Consider the following 19,349-nt stretch of genomic DNA (forward strand, 5'->3'; position numbering starts at 1 on the left):
ATCAGTAGCATTACTCACACTAACAGATGTGAACATTCACATCAGTAGCATTACTCACACTAACAGATGTGAACATTCACATCAGTAACATCACCCACTATTACCAAATGGGAACATTCACACCAGTAATATCACTGACATTAACAGATGTGAACATTCACATCAGTAGCATTACTCACACTAACAGATGTGAACATTCACATCAGTAGCATTACTCACACTAACAGATGTGAACATTCACATCAGTAGCATCACCCACTATTACCAAATGGGAACATTCACACCAGTAATATCACTGACATTAACAGATGTGAACATTCACATCAGTAGCATTACTCACACTAACAGATGTGAACATTCACATCAGTAACATCACCCACCATTAGCAGATGAACATTCAAATCATTAACACCAAACATCGATATAAATACTTAGTACATCATTGTATGCCCTTTGTGTGCAGAAAATCATTGAACAGTACCCCCCCCACAAGAGGAATAAACTAATTGATGTACACATCAAGGAGTATCAAGGCCAGAGATTCTTAATCTTCCCAATACACGACAACTTTCACTGGACAATTGTTGTGTACGACGTGAAAGAGAATGTATGGAGGCATTATAACTCACTCCGCCCAAGAGAAGGCATACATGACCCACATATTGACAAAGCACAAATACTGGTAAGTGGCTGACAAAAATAATACTTGTTGTGATGTGTAATATTTGAACTTGGACGTATGCCCTATGTTGGTTGGTGCCTAATATGAAATTTCATTGTTGGCAGAGGGACTACATCATAACTTTGGTGCACAACATTGGACCGTCATCACCATTATGGACCAATTTATCAAGCCAAAATACTTCGAAAACAATCATATCAGTGGACATCTGTCCCCAGCAAGCATCAAATTCGTAAGTCTAAAATCGATTTCTACACATGTTCCACAACCTTTACCCACCTTAATTTCAAAATCTAACAAGAAGTTTGCATTTTTAGGGTGGATTGTGGGCCTGCAGTTTGTTACATCATGAGGGCGCATGTATATCGTGAAGACATTGTTGCCAGCCTAGATCGCTTTGAATGGTGTCAAATAAGAGACTCATTAGTACACATTTTTCTGAACCACAGAAAGACAGTGCAATGTGAAAACCTATAGGTGGGGGGTGTCCACCTATCACTGTTACCCAAATCTGTTATCCACATTTAAGACACTTTAGTTTCACTAGCTTAATTGTAAATGAAGTCTATATCACTTCTTGTACAGATACTTTTCAGTCAATATATGTATATGCATTTTCAGGCATATTTTGCGTTGGTCGTGTACATTGAGATTGTATTTTCTTTTTTTCTGTTTGGATACACATGACATGATGTCAATGTTCACATCACAGAATGATCGTACACTTTCTTCTATTTTAAACCATACTACATGGATGTGAATATTGCTTAAAGTGTTCATGTAACACAATATGACAGGTGTGATTATGATATTTCTTAACACAAGTCAATATTCACATCTAACAATTTGATGATGTGAATATTCACATCATAACTTCTGATTATGCGAATGGCAACAATTATGTCATGAATATTCACATCTTATGAGTTGATGATGCGAATGGTTACATTGATGTAAACATTGCTTTTAACAGTAACAACAATGTGAACATTCCCACCACAGAAATGTTTGAAAGTTGAACAATGTGAACATTCACATAATGTGAATGTTAACAGCATGCATTCATCCAAAGCACACCCAACATAAATGTCAGATTGGTACCTTAAAAAAGTAAAAATAAAACACAAATCAAACACTAATGCATTATTATGTTTGCCAACGCAACGTAATCTTATTGCAACCCAATGTTTCCCAACACAACACAATCTTATTTCAAAAATGAATATAAGAATCCAATGTAAAATACAATGTTGAAATGAAAAAAGGTACATCTTATATCGGCTCCGTGCATGATTTTCGATTATGGCTCCCCAACTTATCACATCTCCCGCACCTTATTTGCTTCAGTTTCTCACCCCTTGATGGGATCCTATTCTTCTTCGGCCTTCCGGGTGGTCTTTTCACGGTAGGCGGGTATATAGTAAAGTCCGTGGGATCAAAAGGCGGCTTCTCCACCGATGGTATAGGGAATATGGCTCCCGAATAGGCTGCACGATATGTCTCTACATGAAAGTAATGTTCTACACAATCATTGAGATTGTAGCGGCTCTTTTGAATGGCAATAACAGCATGGTCACACGGGAATCCGTTGATTTGCCATTTGAAACATGAACATGTACGCCTCGCAGCATCAACTGTAACCGATGGTATCGAATGAACTTCAAACACATCCTCGTTGGCTTTGCTAACTTGCCAAGACTTGCTGTCATTGAACGAATCCATAAGCCTTGTTTCGAATGTCGGACAAATAATCTCATTCCATTTGTTTGCTTGGTCACGCCGTGCAGACATTTGCCGCATCAACTGAGTACGAATTTTGTCCACCATTTGAGTGATAGGAAGATTACGTGCTTCTTTAATCCAGTTATTAAATGACTCCGCCGCATTGGATGTCATCTCCCCATAACGCATGCCCCTGCACAGTATATCACAAACATTGTACAATACGGAATTTAACAGGCCGACCATTAATGTTGACAGATGTGAACGTTCACAGTACTGCCATTAGTATACACTGATGTGAACATTCACATCAGGGTATAATAATGTGAATGTTCACATCTGCTACCAGGTTTTAATAATGTGAATGTTCACATTACATGGTTATTACGTTGTCAACTTAAATGATAGACAGATGTGAATGTTAACAACAATAACAAAATATGACACGTGTCAACATTCAAATCTGTAATACATTGCATGACTATTTGACAAATTAGCAGATGTGAACATGACATCAGTCATCATTAGCAGATGTGAACATTCACATCATTTACATTGAAGATGAAACACAATTCGAAGATTGTCACCATTATAAACTGAAAATTCACATCACTACCATTCTAAACTTCAAAAATGGAACACCTTAGGAAACTGTTATTACCTGAAGTATGAATTTGCCCAGTGCTCAGGTGCTAAGTCCTTGAAAAAATTATGAGCTCGTTGTTTACCCTCCTCTTTTAATTTTGCAAGCTTTTCATGGAACCCTACCACAGTTGGCTCGTAGGCACAGTCACCCAAACTCCTTACTAGGTATCCATTATCAATTCCTTTCATCCGGTCTCTTAAATTGCTCTTCAAGTATTGTAAGCAATAACCGTGATGAGCCGATGGGAACACCTTTGGCATAGCTTCTAACAGACCAAGATTATGATCCAAAATAAAAGTAATATGGCGCTTCCCATCAACAACCTTCCCAAGTTCATGCAAGAACCACGACCAATTAGCCGTGGTCTCTGAATCAACAATTGCAAATGCAACAGGAAACAGACCTACAACACAACACCAATACACTACTGTTCACAATATTCCAAAGTGAATAGAAAAATAGTATAAACGAAACAGGTCATGTGAATGTTCATATGTACATTGCCCTCTTTACTATTTCTATTTTCGGATTCAGGTTCGTAAACATCAACGATGTGAACATTCACATTAACGACCATTAATAATTCATTGTTGCTTGTTGAGTCACTGAAAATGTTAACATTCACAGTACTGTTCATTAATAGATCAACTAACATTAGTATACACTGATGTCAACATTCACATAAGTCTGTAATAAGTCTGATGTGAACATTCACATCAGTCTGATGTTAACATTTCTGTCAGTAGCATACAAAGATGTGAACATTCACATCAGTGCATACTAATGTCACTGATGTGAATGTTCACATTACTTATAATTTAGCAATCACTCTTTCGTCCAGACTACGCTGCTCAGAGCGAATATTGACATGAATAGACAGGTAAAAAAAACTTCTAACCATTGTTCCCGTCTTTCGCCGTTGCCGCAAGTAGCTGACCTTTGTACTTTCCTTTGAGGAATGTTCCATCCAGGAATAATAAAGGCCGACAAGCATTGAACCCATAAATACACGCAGCGAATGACACAAAGAAGCGACAAAACTGTTGACTACTCGCATCATAGTCAATATTGACATAACTCCCCAGATTGTACCGCATCACAGCATCCGAATACCACCGCAACTGGTCAAATGATAACGAGTGATCTCCATGGATACCAGCCTTTGCTTTCTCCACACCCAACCATACGACATGGTAACTCACATCTAGCCCATAATCCCTCTTCAAAATAGTCACCACTTCACACGGCCGAGTCAACGGCTTGTCCCTCACAATTTCAGATATGGTACTCGACACCAAATCCGAACTAACTCGCGGATTCTTCGATGTTCGAACATCCGTACCACAAGTATGCACATCACTAAACCTCTTGATGTAGAAAAAATCATTTGCTCGTTGTGCTCTACAATGTATAGCCCACAAGCACCCCCTCTCCTCCCGCATCGCACACACAGCCGTAACTCTTGTTGTCTCGTTCTTCACGTATGTGAACTTAAACCCACATTGGATCGCATACTTACATAAAACATCACGAAATTCTTGTGCACCTCCAACAAACCGTTGTCCTACATGCGTAATACCATTTGCCCAAGGGGCTGACAACAACACCTTCTCCTTATGGTGGCAAAATCTCCGTAGTGCATCAATTTCATCCTCAACCCCCACACGCAGCAATCCCAAACTACTTGACTGACCAATATCACCCTTCAACTCAACCACAACTTCTACATGTTGTACCCCCATTGATTTAGCAAGCAGTACCATGTTCTGAAATTCTTCCTCATTGTCCAAATGACACTTATTAATCCCAGGTAGTTTACAGAACAATGAAATAGAACCAGCAGACAACTCATCCCATTTCTCACACAAACACTCCACCAAACGAGAATAACACATTGCGCGGGCAACATTTATTACAGTTGTACTACAACCATATGTACACACTAATAGCATAAAGGTATCCATCTCCTGTAAAAACACAAAAACACAACAATGAACAGTAATGAAAATCAATATGAAAATTCACATTGTGCAAAAAATAGATGACTACGTGTACATTTCAACTGCTAAATCCATAATTCACAATATGAAGATGTGAACATTCACATTACTATTAACAAGATGTCAACATTAAGCAAACATCAAAGTCCAATGACAACAACAACAATCTTCACATAATATAATGATGTGAACATTCACATCAGTGTATAATGATGTGAACATTCACATCAGTTTATGAGGATGTAAACATTCACATCAGTTTATGAGGATGTAAACATTCACATTGATATTAACAAGATGTTAACATTAAGCAAGCATCAAAGTAAAATGAGAACATTAACAATCTTCACATAATTATTAACAATCTTCACAGAGCCTCATTAAGCAAACATCAATTTAAAATGAGAATATCCACATTCTTCACATATTCCATATTCACAAAATGTGCAGATTGACATTGATATATATACTGATAATCAAATCATCCACACAGAGCCTCATTACGCATGCATCGAAGTCAAATGAGAACTACACAATCTTCACATAATACGAATGAACTCCCCTCCACATAACCACGTAAAATGCATATAATTAAAAAAACAGAGCATTCAATCCATATAAATCCAAAAACAGAGCATCTGATCCATTATACGAACGAAACCATAAACTGAACATGTATTCATAACCAAATTGATACTAACCTTGATCATCCAATCCTACAATCGTACAGAAAGTTGAAAAAAACTGATTTGAACTAGTTATAATCCGGCAAATGTAACAACCGAACACACTCCTCTTCGTCGTCTTCACACGCAAACCACAGAACCAGACTCCAACAGCAAGGACGAAACCCTGGCACAACCAATCCTTGCAACGAGCATGCAAAACATAAACGTATCTCTCGGAATTGGATTGATGATGAAAAGCGTAAAATAGAAACTGCCAAACTGCATGAACGAAGAAACAGGCACCTTTTACGTATTAACACTGTACGTATATATATATAGGGGCAAAATAGTCCAACAAATTATATTAAATTAGAAAAATGGACCTTATGGAATATCCAGAAAAATTTATGGGACTAATTAGGTTATAATATTCTTTAGTGGACCTAATGGGTTATAACAACTCTAGAATGGATTTATCAATAAAAATCTCATTTTTTTTTTCCACAAGATGAACCAAATTTTTTTTTATAAATAATTTTAAAATCTTCAAAAAAGACAAAAATAAACAAAAATGAACTTTTTGACTTATATTTTGGTATTTTAAATTTATTTTGGAATTTTTCACAAGAAAAAAAAAAGAAAAAAGATTCACCTATACAAGATACTACAGAAGAGTAAAAAATTTTGACATAATTTTGACATAAAAGATTCCCCTAATTTTTTTAGCTTATTTAAATTATTTTCACCTAATAAATTATAATAAAAAAATTACACCAATCACTCTAACTGAGATTTTTTTTTTTTTTTAAAAAAAAAAAAAAACTCTAGTATTCCTTATATGCTGCACCAAACACCACAATACTCTATAAATATATTACCAAGAGCTATTGGGCGAAAATACAAAACCTCTTATCCCATCAACTGACAAGCAAACAATAAATCCATATAAATTAAAAAAGATTTAAAACTGTGTTTGCATCCAAATTTGGTGAAGAATTTGAAAAAGGAAAAAAGGACGGAAAAAAAAAAGGATAATTTGCAACAAAAATGCTGCTCTCAGGTCAAAGTGGGAGTGTGCAACAATTGTTCTGCAGTGATCCTCTGTTATTTTTCTCATCACCATATACAACTATGTCTTGCTGACAATTTGTCATGCAGTAACACCAGTCCATCTATGTGTAAGAAAGGATATACATGTTCCGTATAATCTAGACGATTAGCAATTCTTTTAATTCTCTTCTAGTCATGTTTCCGGCTCGCATTGCAGGAACGGATGGATGCACTGAAGCTACAAGCCCTACCATCGTCCAATCTCTGCCTGAACATAATGATTAAAAAACAGTAGTGACCCCCTGGAACAACCACTGCCCAGAAATCAGATAATTTCATGAGAGCTGCAATGCAGCACATCTGCGAAAGAAACAGATAAGAATAGAGAAGCAAATGAAATCATCAAGAACACGGTGATAGATATGCCTTGCGTAAGTGCAAGCGGAGTTAGGCCAAATGGAAAAAGAATAGAAGGTTTCCCCTACAGGTATGGGAAGGAAGAAGAGGTGAGAGGATAGTATGTGTATGCCATGGAAGGTCTCTCTCTTCAAGTGTTAAAAAAAAGTTTTCCTCTTTCTATGGACTGGGCAATTACTATCATAGGTTCCAGTAGCATATGCAATGCAAGAGAAGTTATTCTTCCACCAAGTTCAATATCTGATTTAAGAAAATCTTCATCGGTATATTCCAGATAATATGCATTCATGTACAAAATTCACTCCTAGTATGACCAAGAACTGATTCAAAAAAAGCTATCAGCAAGAATCTTCTGGAAACATTTCTATTTTTTCAATTTTATTAAGACAAGAATAGAAATGAGATTACACGTGTACAACGTGCAGGAAAAATACCTGCATTCTTCTGCAGATTCATGACTAAGCCACTTATCATTAACAAAGAAAAATGGGGGGCAAGACAAACCTATAATACAATTTACAAGTGAAATAACTACAATTCATAACTGAAATCTAAGGGCAACCTAGAATGAACAAAGAGCACTATATTCTCAGGAAAACAAAAAACAAAAAAAAAAGTGCGACTTACAATTGGCCTTTTTACTCTCTATCACATGCTATGTCAATCAGCTGATGCCTAACATGATGGGGGTTGAAGTTGCTTCAGCCGTCGTACAGCTTGCTTCATCGTAGGCCTGGTCGAGAGAGAATCAACAGTACACACGACCGCCAAGTGCAAAACATCGATCAAATCATCATGGGGGCCCACATCCCACAACCCTGCAGTGAAGAACTCCTTGGCACGCCCCTGTCGCAGGAGCATGCATGCCCACGTGACAATATTGAAACCATTACCAAACGAAGAAAATGACGGATCGAGGGCTTTCTTGTCCGATATTAACTCAAGCAGCACGACCCCATAGCTATAAACATCGGCCTTGTCAGAAACACGGCAAGTCATTGCGTATTCTGGAGCAACATAACCAAAAGTTCCGGCCACGCCTGTAGTGGCATGGGTTTCAGAAGTACCCAGAAGCCTGGCCAATCCAAAGTCGGATAAATATGCGTTGTAATCATCATCCAACAAGATATTACTAGGCTTGACATCACGATGAAGGACACGTGGCACACACTGATCGTGTAGATAGGCTAGTGCCCGTGCTATGTCCAAAGCAATTTTGTGAAGTACCCTCCAATCCACCACCCTCGTGGACCTTTCTTGGATGAACTTTTCCAAATTACCACCTGGCAAATAATTATATATGAGAAACATCTCTGTCTCGCTCGCGTGATAACCTATTAAGGTCACAAGATTCGGATGCTGGAGCCTCCCTAGGGTTTTCAGTTCTGCATCAAATTGTTGAACCCCTTGGAACCGTCCAACTGCAAGCCGCTTTATTGCCACTAAAACTCCAGGAGAAATCTCAGCTTTGTAGGTTGTACCGAAACCTCCACTGCCTATGCAATTGCTCGCATTGAAACTACCTGTGGCCCGCACAATATCCTCAAAAGTCAGTGGAACTCTGATATCAGTGAAGATTGTAACTTCTTTTCTTGCCAACCCACCAGTTTGGGACCTCGGTTTCCACTTTCTAGTGTAAAAGAAGAGGACAAGAAGTGCAAGGAGGACCGACACAATTGCGGATGCTGAAGTTATTGATGCGATCTCAATGGGATTTAAACTACTACTCCCACTTCCCTGGGGTGGGCTCATTGTTGGATAAGCAACATAATTTTGCAAATCCCTAGTTCCACCCTGTGGAGATGGAACCGTTAAGGAGAACATACGGCAAGATCGTAGAAAAGGGTTTCCTTGGACATTCCTGCATTTCATCAAATTACCACTCAATGGTAGTGGCCCAGATAAATTATTGAACGACACATTGAATGCTGAGAGTGTTGACACATTTGCCAAACTAGAGGGAATCTGCCCTGAGAGTTTATTGTTGTTGAGCAAAAGAACAGTCAGGTTCCTCAAATTCACAATGTCTTTTGGAATCCCACCAGAGAGATAATTTGAAGAAAGTTCAAGCACTTCTACAGAATGCAACTGGCCCAAGCTTGTAGGGATGGATCCAGTCAAATTATTACCAGCCAGAGAAACAAACTTAAGACCCCTTAGCTGGCCCAGGCTGTTTGGGATTGGACCTTGCAACAGGTTCCAACTCAAATTAAGGGCAACAAGAGACACCAAATCCCCAAAACTAGGAGGTATAGTCCCAGAAATTTGATTCCCAGAGGCATCCAAAACTTTAAGAGATCTGCACATTGAACCGATGTCTGCTGGAATTTTACCAGATATTCTGTTGTTGCTGACATTAACAATCACTGCATTCAATCCGTTGCACTTCTCAAACAGATCTCCAGGAAATGGTCCAGTAAGCTTGTTTTCACCAGCAAGAAATGCATAAACAGTCGAATCTGCTAATCTCTCAGGTCCAATCAGCATTGACTGCAAAGCACCAGTAAAGTTGTTATCACCGAAATTATGAAGCACTGCAAGACCACCAACATCTCCAATAAATGGAATTTCAGCCCGAGTTCTATTGCCAAAAAATGACAGATATGCAGATGAGAAATCGTCTGGCTCAAAAGGATATCCACTCAAAGATGGCATATGGGAGCAAGACGTGTCATTGAAACTAGGAATTGAACCCGAGAGGTGATTTCCACTGACATCAAACAGAGTCATACAAGGTAGGAGAAGTTCCCCAGAGACCTCCCCTGTAAGCCTATTCGAGCTCAAATCAAGAAATTGAAGTTTTTTGCAGCCACTAAAACCCTCGGAGATTGCCCCAGTGAAAAGATTCTGGTTCAAGTTCACCATCTCTAAATTGTCACAAGCACCCCAACTATTGGGTAAACTTCCCTGCAAAAACACCCTTGGTGCCCATATCACCTTCAGCTTCGGAAGTGTCACAATTTCTGTGGGAATTGCACCTTCGAAGAAATTGAGTTCATCGCTAATCGGACTAGATGGCCCTAATGAGGAATCACCTTCTGAATAATTAATGTTTGGAAGAGGATTGAACAAATTTGAAAACACAAGGACAGATAATTCAAAACAATTTCCGAGCTCAGGAGGTATTGGACCACTGAGGCTGTTCCTTGACACATCCAACACTTCAAGCTTAGTGAGCCGGCCAAGTTCAACTGGAATAATCTCTTGAAACAAATTGGAATACAAGACAAGTGAACGCAATCCTGTACAATTCCCCAAACTACTAGGGATACCTCCAATCAAGAAATTACCAGCAAGCTCCAAATGCTCGAGTTTCCCACAATTGTCACCAATCTCATTTGGAACCGATCCACTAAGTTGATTAAAAGACAAGTAAAGCCCCCTCAAATCTCTAAACCCGCCAATAAACCCCGGGATAGTTCCATTCACTCGATTCCAAGCTAAATTCAAGACTTGTAAACTCATACAAACTGACAGCGAATTCGGTATCTCTCCCACAATCTCATTAAACCCCAAATTGAGAAGCCTCAAACTCCGCAAACCCCCAAAATGAGATGGCAAAGACCCAGTAATCGAATTCCCTTCAAGATCGAGAACTTCCAATTTTTCCACACCCCATATTTCACTAGGAATTTCACCACTCAATTCATTGAAAGGAAGTGACAAAACCCTAAGTTCCGTGAGCTTCGCAACCTCCGGCGAAAGAACACCCACTAATTTTACATTACTATCAAAACAATTCCTCCTAAAACCAAACCCATAAAGTGGAAATTGAGCAAATTTAGCACAAGAAGAGATCGAATTACCTCCACCAGTGATATTGAGAGCCACAACTCGAGAATTCGAATCGCAGGTAACACCGAACCACGAACAGTGATCAGAATTACTTGAAACCCAACTCGCGAGCACTCCGGATGGGTCTGAAACTGAGTTCTTGAACTGCAATAGAGCCGATTTCTCCGAATCGGAGCCGAAAACGAAGGCTTCGTGAGCTAGAACGAAGACCCAGAAGAGAACGAACAATTTCAATGGTTTCTGAAGCTGGTAACAATTGATCACAGACGAACAACGACCCATCACCGAAACCCTAAAAGGGTCAAAATAGTAACAATTGAAAAACCCCTCAAACCACGTTTCGCTTTCGAGTTGAATATAGCAGAGAAAAGAGTGGGTTTTCTTGTTCAAAACCCTAACCCTAACCCTAACCCAAAGTTGAGAGACTCTTCCTTTGTGAACAGAGCAGAGAGAGAGAGAGAGACATTCAACCGTTGTTCTTTTGACAAAACGTGTTACGTGGTGTTGTTTTCATTTCATTTTTCTTTTCTTCATATGTAGAATTTTTCTTTTTCTTCCTTCTATGGCCCTTTTTCCCATAATTGCAAAATTGATGAAATGTTAAAAATTAACTGTAAAGATGCCAATTTTTTAGCCAAAAATGAAAAAATTACTCTTTTTTCATCTCTTTCCTTACATTTTTTCCGTCCTATAACTTTTGTGATCGGCCATTCATCATCGGTCTATCTCTATTGTTATCACTACAATTATTTACTCTCAAATAAATCTCTCACTTACCTTTTTAGAACCACCGTTACCCACTACTACTACGTATTAGAACCATCATCGTTGATCACTATGAAAGGCTTACATTTTTTTTTTCCCCTTATAACCCTAGCCCCAATCCCCTTTACCACCATTGAACCAACTCCATGAAACACACTACCATCTTGTAGATTTAGCTTCACTCATTGACCTAATCACCCTCGCCATCACCTAAAATATCATCGGCCATCATTGCTTCAAACAAAACTCAAAGAGAAAAAAAGGATAAAGAGAGAGAAGATTGGACCAGATCTAAACCAAATCCATCACAAACCATTGTTAAGAGATGGATAGGGGGATTGGAATAGCAGAGAGGGGAATTGTGATGGCTGGCGATGGTGGTGGGAAAGTGGCAGGCATGGTGGCCCACGATGGTGGTGTAGTGGCAATAGCCGACAACAGCGATGGCGGTGATCAATGATGGTCATAGATGGTAGTGCTAGAAGGAGAAAGTGAGAGGAGTTGATGATCGGGTTCTCTCCAAAGAAGAAAAAATTAGAAGCAACAACTTATATTGGGAATGCGAAAGATCCACGTCAAAAAGTAAGAAAAAATTATAAAATTTATTAATTTTGTCTAACATTATAAATTCATAAATTTTTAAGATTTAAACTGTATAATTTTATATTTAGACAAGGACTAAGTTTAAATTTATCAATTTGAATTAAATTCCTTGAAAAATTGAATATGAACTCTCACAACTTGAACAATTTGAATTTTATTTGAGTACATATAATTATAACAAATATAAAATATACATATAAAGTATTAATTATTTTAAATTAAATATAAAAAAAAAATTAAGGATACATCCTCTACGTATTTGTGTTAAAGTTGCCAAACAGTGAAAATTTGCTTGCTAGTTAGGATTTCAAATTTTGGAAGAATAAGAGAAAAAGTTGATGTGAATGGTTCAAAAAATTGTCATAGAAAAAGTTGATATTATGTGCTTGTTAAAAACTCCATTAAAATTAAGAATCGCAACTACAAACTAAAGGAATCAACAAGCAACTGATAAAATTAGCTCGAACAAGGCAAATTTACACTAAGTGACCTGTCCAAGTTTCTACATCAAATTCACAGTTGAACGCAATTTTCTTTCATCGTCCAACTGCTTTTTGTGATCCAAACACATGAAGTAAGCTGTGTGCCCCAACACCGATAGAGAAACACAATAATTAGTCACAAACTTCTCAATTAGACAGGACTCGCTATGCCTAAAGAAATGTGATAAGCCTTCCATGAACGGGAGTCCCAACTTCATGTCTCCAAACACAGGCATGCGTTTTGAGTGATGGGGGGATCAATTGTTGATTCTTATGAAACACGAACAAGCTTTTGTCTCAACAACAAAGTGGGCAACAAGAGAAGCAAGGGAACCATCTTGTTTGAGCAGGAGGTTCGGCTTTTGGGGTCACTGCTTCACCACCTTGTGGCTCTGGCTTCTGTGCTTCAGGGGGCTTCGACTGTGAAATATCTGGAGCCCCCTTTGCCGAGCCAGTTCCAACACTTCCACCTGTCAATCTGAAATGAAGACAGATAAAGTCAGCACCATGCTTCAGGTATTGACTCAGAATCAACGTGTTAATGCATCTGCAAGATAGATAATACCATTGCTGTCAAATTGCGAATTGAACCGTGAATCTTTTTATTTTTTATTTTTTTCTTTTTTTTTTTGTAACTAAGTTGTATATATATGCATGTATACAAATAAAACCATGCTTATCAATACAACTAGTTTGATATCTTTTCTTTTTTTAATTTTGCTAAAATGACTCTGTTTCATATATTATGTAAATAGAACTAAATCATAGCAAATCTTACTTAATCACAATAGAATCGTAAGATTCACTCTATTTAAAATTCAATTGCACGAATCAGATCATTTTGCTTGAAACTCATATTGAATCGTATGAATCAAATCGTGAATCATACGATTCTAACAACCATGAATAATGCCAAGGAAATAAATTTTGCTTAATCAGCAGTCAGATCATATTAAATAATAAACTGTTGAATATGTAACATAGTTTATGGCTAAATGTAAACAGACACATGTTAGTTTGGCCAAATTCAAATTGGTGATGAGTGATCAAGCTAACAGCAGGTTAGGAATGTATAACAGAAAATGTTTAGGAGACATTATGATGTAGCACAACGCCTATGATCAACCATGAAAATTCATCATTTACTTTAATGAAAATTCATCATTTACTTTAATGAATATATATATTGCACCTACTTTGTTCCTAAATCACTAGCTATGGGTGCAAACACGATGCGTTTGCAATTTTGCATCTAAATTTTTTGGCTATTTGATAAATAAATAAGATGGGTTGAATTTGAAAACTGTTAGCCGTTATTTCAATTTACATTTTAGGCATCCTTGGTATACAAAAACGGAAAGAAAAGCATGATAAAGTTTCAAAACTGTTCTGGGTTGTGTGCTTTATATAATCGCATAGATGATTTAGCAATGAAATGAGGTGTGAAATGCATTCATTCAAGTAGTCATTCATGCAACGTACCATAGGAGATTCACAGACAATTGTTTCTACATAGATGTGCAATAAAGAATCAGCAACTTACACTGGGAATGCGAAAGATCTACTGCTATTGCCACTCTCGTCAGAAAGGCGAGCGGTGCTCCCAGAATTACGTGCACCATCGGGAGGAAGCATTTCTTTACCATCTGAAGCTTTCGAAGCACTCGTTGAAAAATGAAACCCCTCAGCAGGCGGTGTGCTTTCTTTGCTATGATCTTCTGATGTTTCCTTCATTGGCGTTCCATCTCCCACTTCTTTTACTCCAGACTCGTCGCTTGTACTATCACTCTTTCTTTGATTGTCAGCTGTTACTTCATTTACCGTGGCCAGGCTAGATGGATTGTTCAATTCACCGGACTTGGTCTCTGTAATAGGTTGTGTGCTAGATGTAATTTTGCACAACTCATCGGGCTTGAGTAGTTCACCAGACTTGCTCAAAAACATGGCATCTCTGGAGAAACTGTTGTTCCCCATGTGAATACTAAACAATGACTCATTCGAAGCGACACTCCATTCCATAGGCGTGGTGGGTTTGCTAGAGAAAATGGATGATGGAATTCTCTCTGGGTCGTAGTCTGAGCCAGGTCGTCCCATTGTTTGTATAGGAGGGGATTGCTTTGGAGAAATCTCGGGTGATGACAAGGGTCCCGCTTCAGCCTTTGGCGACGCACTTACCATGCTCCACTCTGGAGTCTGAGCAGAAACTTCAGGTGATATGACGACTTTTGCACTTGGCGAACTAGGACTATCTTCCTTTTCTCTGTCTGAGTCCATCAAAGGATCAAAAGATGAAGCAGATGAAGATGAGGAGGAGCGGGACATTTGTCCTTCAACAATTGGTTTGCCATCATTAGGAGAAGACTCGTTAGTCATCTTCAAATGCTTACTACTTCCAGTCCCACGTTCTGAATCCACTGCTTGTTTAGTTATTTCGGCCGTTTTTAGGACCTATGCCACCTCAACAATAGCAATTGTGCTGCACGATGGAGAAAGACAGCATTACATTTACAAGAAAACAGAGAGTCCACAAAAATGGAATAATAAAGATTGATAGTGGTCATGTTTATATCAGTAAACATGTATCATAAATAAAGAACATAAATGCCCCAAAATAATGTATCTTGAACCTTACACCAAAGACAGGAAATTGTGAAGTGATTTTAATTTCAAAGATGTCTCAAAAGCCGATCACTAATACCTGATTAGATTAACACTTAGCCCAAAAAATGCCTAAACGAAAATTCAACTCACACAAGTTACAGATTAAATAAATAGATAGATAGACAAAAACAGTTTTTCTTGCCCTGGTTCCAAAAGGCTATTTTCTATGTCTTCATTCTATGGTGCGCTTGTTTCTATTGATACGAATCTCTTCCCTTGGAAATATGTGTGGGTCTCCGGCACGCCTTCCAAGGCAGCTTTCTTTGTTTGGACGGCGATTTTAGACCATATTCTGACCATTGATAATTTAAGGCAGCATGGGCATATTATAGCAAATTGGTGTTATCTGTGTTATGGCGATGCCGAGTCGATGAATCATTTGCTTATTCATTGCCCAGTTGCTTCTAAGTTGTGGATGCTTCTTGTTGTTACTTTTGGCTTGGTATGGGTACAATCAGACACTGTGTCGGCTATTTTACAAAGTTGGGCTGGGAGTAGGGTTGGGCGGAGGCGTCGGAAAGCATGGATGATAGCTTCTCATTATTTAATGTGGCTTCTTTGGTTGGAGTGCAATAGGCAGGTTTTCCAAGGGGTGTCACACTCAATTCCTTGGTTGGAGGGACGGTTGCTTATGGTGTTATATAATTGGATTACGGGGTTGGTTGATCCAAATGTTTTGGCTTTTGTAGATTTTGTGGAGAATTTACTATCTTATTTTTTTCTTTAGGGGCTTGATTTTTGTATTCTTTGAATCATCTTGATACTTTTCTAATAAAGTTTGCATATTTATCAACAAAAAAAAAAAAAACAGTTTTTCTTTGCTTTGGTCTTGAAAAGATTGTGACAATAAAATAGAAATGGGCTTAAGACACTTACTATATGAAGGCACATTTGGCCTCTTACGCGTTACTTATTCACATCCCTAAATTCTTCTAGAATTCAAATGAAGCCTTAGGGTATAGCACAGAAGAGAAGAGGTTCTGGAACCATGAGAAAGAAATGGATTTCTATTGTTCTAACATTAATTTAACAACATTTGTTGATGATGCCCCTACATATTGAGGCTAGTGATATCATATAATCAATTTCCACAAGTTTATTGATTTGAAATGGTAGCATTACCGGTGTGTTGGTGTGCAAAGAATTTGGAACATGTAGAGTTTTTAGGAGATGGACAAAAACATCAACATCCATGGAACTCAATAATTCTAACCCATTTGTTGATGGCTTGATGATCAATGAAGCAACAAAATCTCATGCAATTTGAAGACCATTTTTTTTTTCTTTTTCACAATCGGTAAGAGGGTAATAGGGAAGAGAAAGCATCAAGCACAACCGTAAAACTCGAACTTAGACATCACACTTGGTAATCTCAAGACCAATCAATAAATCAGCATAAAATTTGCAATTTTAAATTGGGATTTTGGTAATCATTTAATTTGAATGATTTTTGTACAAGGGTTTTGCATCATTAATGATCATGTATATAGACAAAACTATATTTAAAAAGAAAGAATAGAAAAAGAAAAAGAAGGACAGGAATTGAACTTACTTGATAAATTGAAGAAAACCCTAGAGGACCAAGAAATTGTTGATGATCAAAAGTTTCCCGAGAATCTAGAACAGAGGAATTTGAATGAAGGAAAGAGAAGAAAAAAAAGAAAAAGAAAAAGAAAAGAAAAGAAAAAGAGAATATGGAATGGAAATAATAGTTGAAAACAGAGAGAGATTGGAGAAAAAGAAGAGAAAATGACCGCCGGAGAGTATTAGCGTTTGATCTGAGAAGATGTGCAGAACAAGGAAGGGTTGAGCGGCCATTTCGGTGATCATAAAATTTTTTATTTATTTCATATAACAAAAATAAAAATAAAAAAAAGTTTTTGGAGAGACCATTGGCGCCAAATTAACTAACTAGTACCCTTTTATGCTCAAACTGAGTGTTTTGGGGAAATTTCATGCTTTTTTGCCATGTGTAAATTTTTTTAATAAAATATTGGGCAAAATTTATTTGAAAAAAAAAAAAACAGGTTAACCCTATAAGAAAATAAACTTTGAGTTTTTTAAATTTCTCAATTTAAATTCTAGTTTTTTTTATTTATTTTTAATGTAAATCATTTATTTATTTTTGTTAAGTAAAATTAATAGAAAAATAGTATTTTAATCATTAAATTCAATGAAAAACAATATTTTAAACATTTGATGTACACCTACATTAAATTTAGTGACTAAAAAATATATATATTTTTATATTGGTTTTACTTAACAAAAATGATAAATGGCTTAAATTGAAAATAAATCAAAAGATTATATTTTAAATTGACAAAATTAAAAAAAAATTAGAATTTATTTTGTTATAAGGATTAAACTCTAGGGTTTTTTTTATTATAATTTTCACAAAATTATTCAAATTTCTCCTGAGATTTGACAAAATACATTAAGTCACTTGAGTTCAACATAATTCATTAAGTTTTGTTCTTTGTTCATGTAATACTTAACTCATTTTTCATCAATAATTATTCAGTCTAATGGATAAAAAAAATATATAGTTTCATTTACATTGAATGCATAATTTATCTTACTCACCATTTGCCTCAGTTTCAATTATTTTAAATTAACCTTATTAAAAAGGAAGTCAGTGTAATTATATCAAATTTATGAGATTTATTATAATTTTTTTTCTAAACTTTAGAGGTGATCTATGTAATTTACCCAAAAAAATAGTAATATATTAACATTATTCATTGGAAAATGCCAACAAGTGTTTTAAACATTGTTTGATTTGATATTAAAAATTGGGTAGAAATTATTTTCAAAATGATAAAAAAAAATTTAAACCCATGAAAAGCATTTTTAAATTTGTAAAAATTGGAGTGTATTTTTAAATTCTCGAGGCCTTTATTAGCAAAATTCTCTTCTACTTTTTTAATTACTTTTTTAGGTTAATTGAATTCCATACTCTCTCGTTTTTATTTTTCTTTTTTTATTTTATTTTATTTAAAGAATTGAATGCCATATTCTACCTCTCTGTTTTTAGACATTTGTGCATGCCAGCACTTTTATGTTGTATTAAACTTAATTTTTATCCAAAAATAGATTTCTACTTTCTCAAAATTCCACACAAATAGCATGAGTAAATCTGAAGTTTTTAAAGAAGAAAAACAATTATTATTGACTTATTTTATTTATTTTTCATGTTAAAAGTTTTCCTCACATTATTCTCTTTAATTTTCTCTTTCTTTTCAAGGCCAGGCAAAATTCTTTTCCAATACAAGAATATTCATGTAACTGACCTTAGTTTCCTCTTATTCGATACAATACATTATTTAGAGTTCATTGTCACAAAAATAAATATTAACACAGTACACACTAAAAAATTAAAAAAAAAAAAAAAAAAAACCATGTTTATCTTCAATTCCAGTGGTTAAATTTAAAAAACTGAGTATGGTTTATTGATCGTAGTTCATACTAGGCTTAATACCTAATGAAAAATCATTTGGACATAACTAAAATCACGATATAATAGTCATTACTAGTCATTTTGTGATGCAACCAAAAACCATAATGAGTTGTAATCAATTTTAATATAATAATTTATTAACTAGTAATACTAGGTACTTAAAAATTTATCAAAAAAATATTCCGAAAAAAACAATGTATGATGGAGATTTTGTTGTGTTACTAGAGAAGAGAAATTGAATCTAAACGACATTTTGAGTAAATCCCTTAACAATTTTTTTGATTTTTTATATTTTCTGATCTCTAATCATACCACCATAATGACATTTGTCTCCCCAAAACCATCCTCTAGCCAGCCAAATGACTCCTAAATATCACAATAATTTGAAACTAACATCAATT

The 19,349-nt window shown here is 36.4% G+C and overlaps 3 protein-coding genes across 4 annotated transcripts; all 3 read right to left on the bottom strand.

Moving 5' to 3' along the window:
• Positions 1-1,869: 1,869 nt before the first annotated feature.
• LOC114299767 (uncharacterized) lies at positions 1,870-7,474 on the bottom strand. Its single transcript, XM_082924079.1, has 11 exons — positions 7,364-7,474; positions 7,020-7,128; positions 6,620-6,639; positions 5,869-5,997; positions 5,752-5,766; positions 4,967-5,017; positions 4,744-4,846; positions 3,949-4,215; positions 3,564-3,698; positions 3,066-3,453; positions 1,870-2,597 (listed from the first exon to the last, which is right to left on the bottom strand). The coding sequence occupies exons 1-11, from the start codon at positions 7,472-7,474 to the stop codon at positions 1,955-1,957; spliced, it is 1,971 nt and encodes a 656-aa protein (XP_082780205.1). The 3' UTR covers positions 1,870-1,954.
• On the bottom strand, positions 6,641-11,486 carry RPK2 (receptor-like protein kinase 2). 2 transcript variants are annotated; one of them, XM_028253079.2, is made up of 2 exons: positions 7,813-11,486; positions 6,641-7,070 (listed from the first exon to the last, which is right to left on the bottom strand). In XM_028253079.2, the coding sequence occupies exon 1, from the start codon at positions 11,260-11,262 to the stop codon at positions 7,861-7,863; it is 3,402 nt and encodes a 1,133-aa protein (XP_028108880.2). In that variant the 5' UTR covers positions 11,263-11,486; the 3' UTR covers positions 6,641-7,070; positions 7,813-7,860. The 2 variants fall into 2 exon arrangements, with proteins under 2 accessions (XP_028108880.2, XP_028108879.2); XM_028253078.2 differs by having other exon boundaries at positions 6,641-7,082.
• A 1,291-nt stretch (positions 11,487-12,777) lies between these two features.
• LOC114307684 (uncharacterized) lies at positions 12,778-15,302 on the bottom strand. Its single transcript, XM_028253081.2, has 2 exons — positions 14,374-15,302; positions 12,778-13,308 (listed from the first exon to the last, which is right to left on the bottom strand). Exons 1-2 carry the CDS (start codon positions 15,201-15,203, stop codon positions 13,128-13,130), a joined length of 1,011 nt encoding a protein of 336 aa, XP_028108882.2. The 5' UTR covers positions 15,204-15,302; the 3' UTR covers positions 12,778-13,127.
• Between the last annotated feature and the right edge of the window lie 4,047 nt (positions 15,303-19,349).

The sequence above is a fragment of the Camellia sinensis genome, chromosome 4 (genome assembly GCF_055761805.1).
Source record: "Camellia sinensis isolate YWXY chromosome 4, ASM5576180v1, whole genome shotgun sequence".
NCBI classification, from domain to species: Eukaryota; Viridiplantae; Streptophyta; class Magnoliopsida; order Ericales; family Theaceae; genus Camellia; species Camellia sinensis.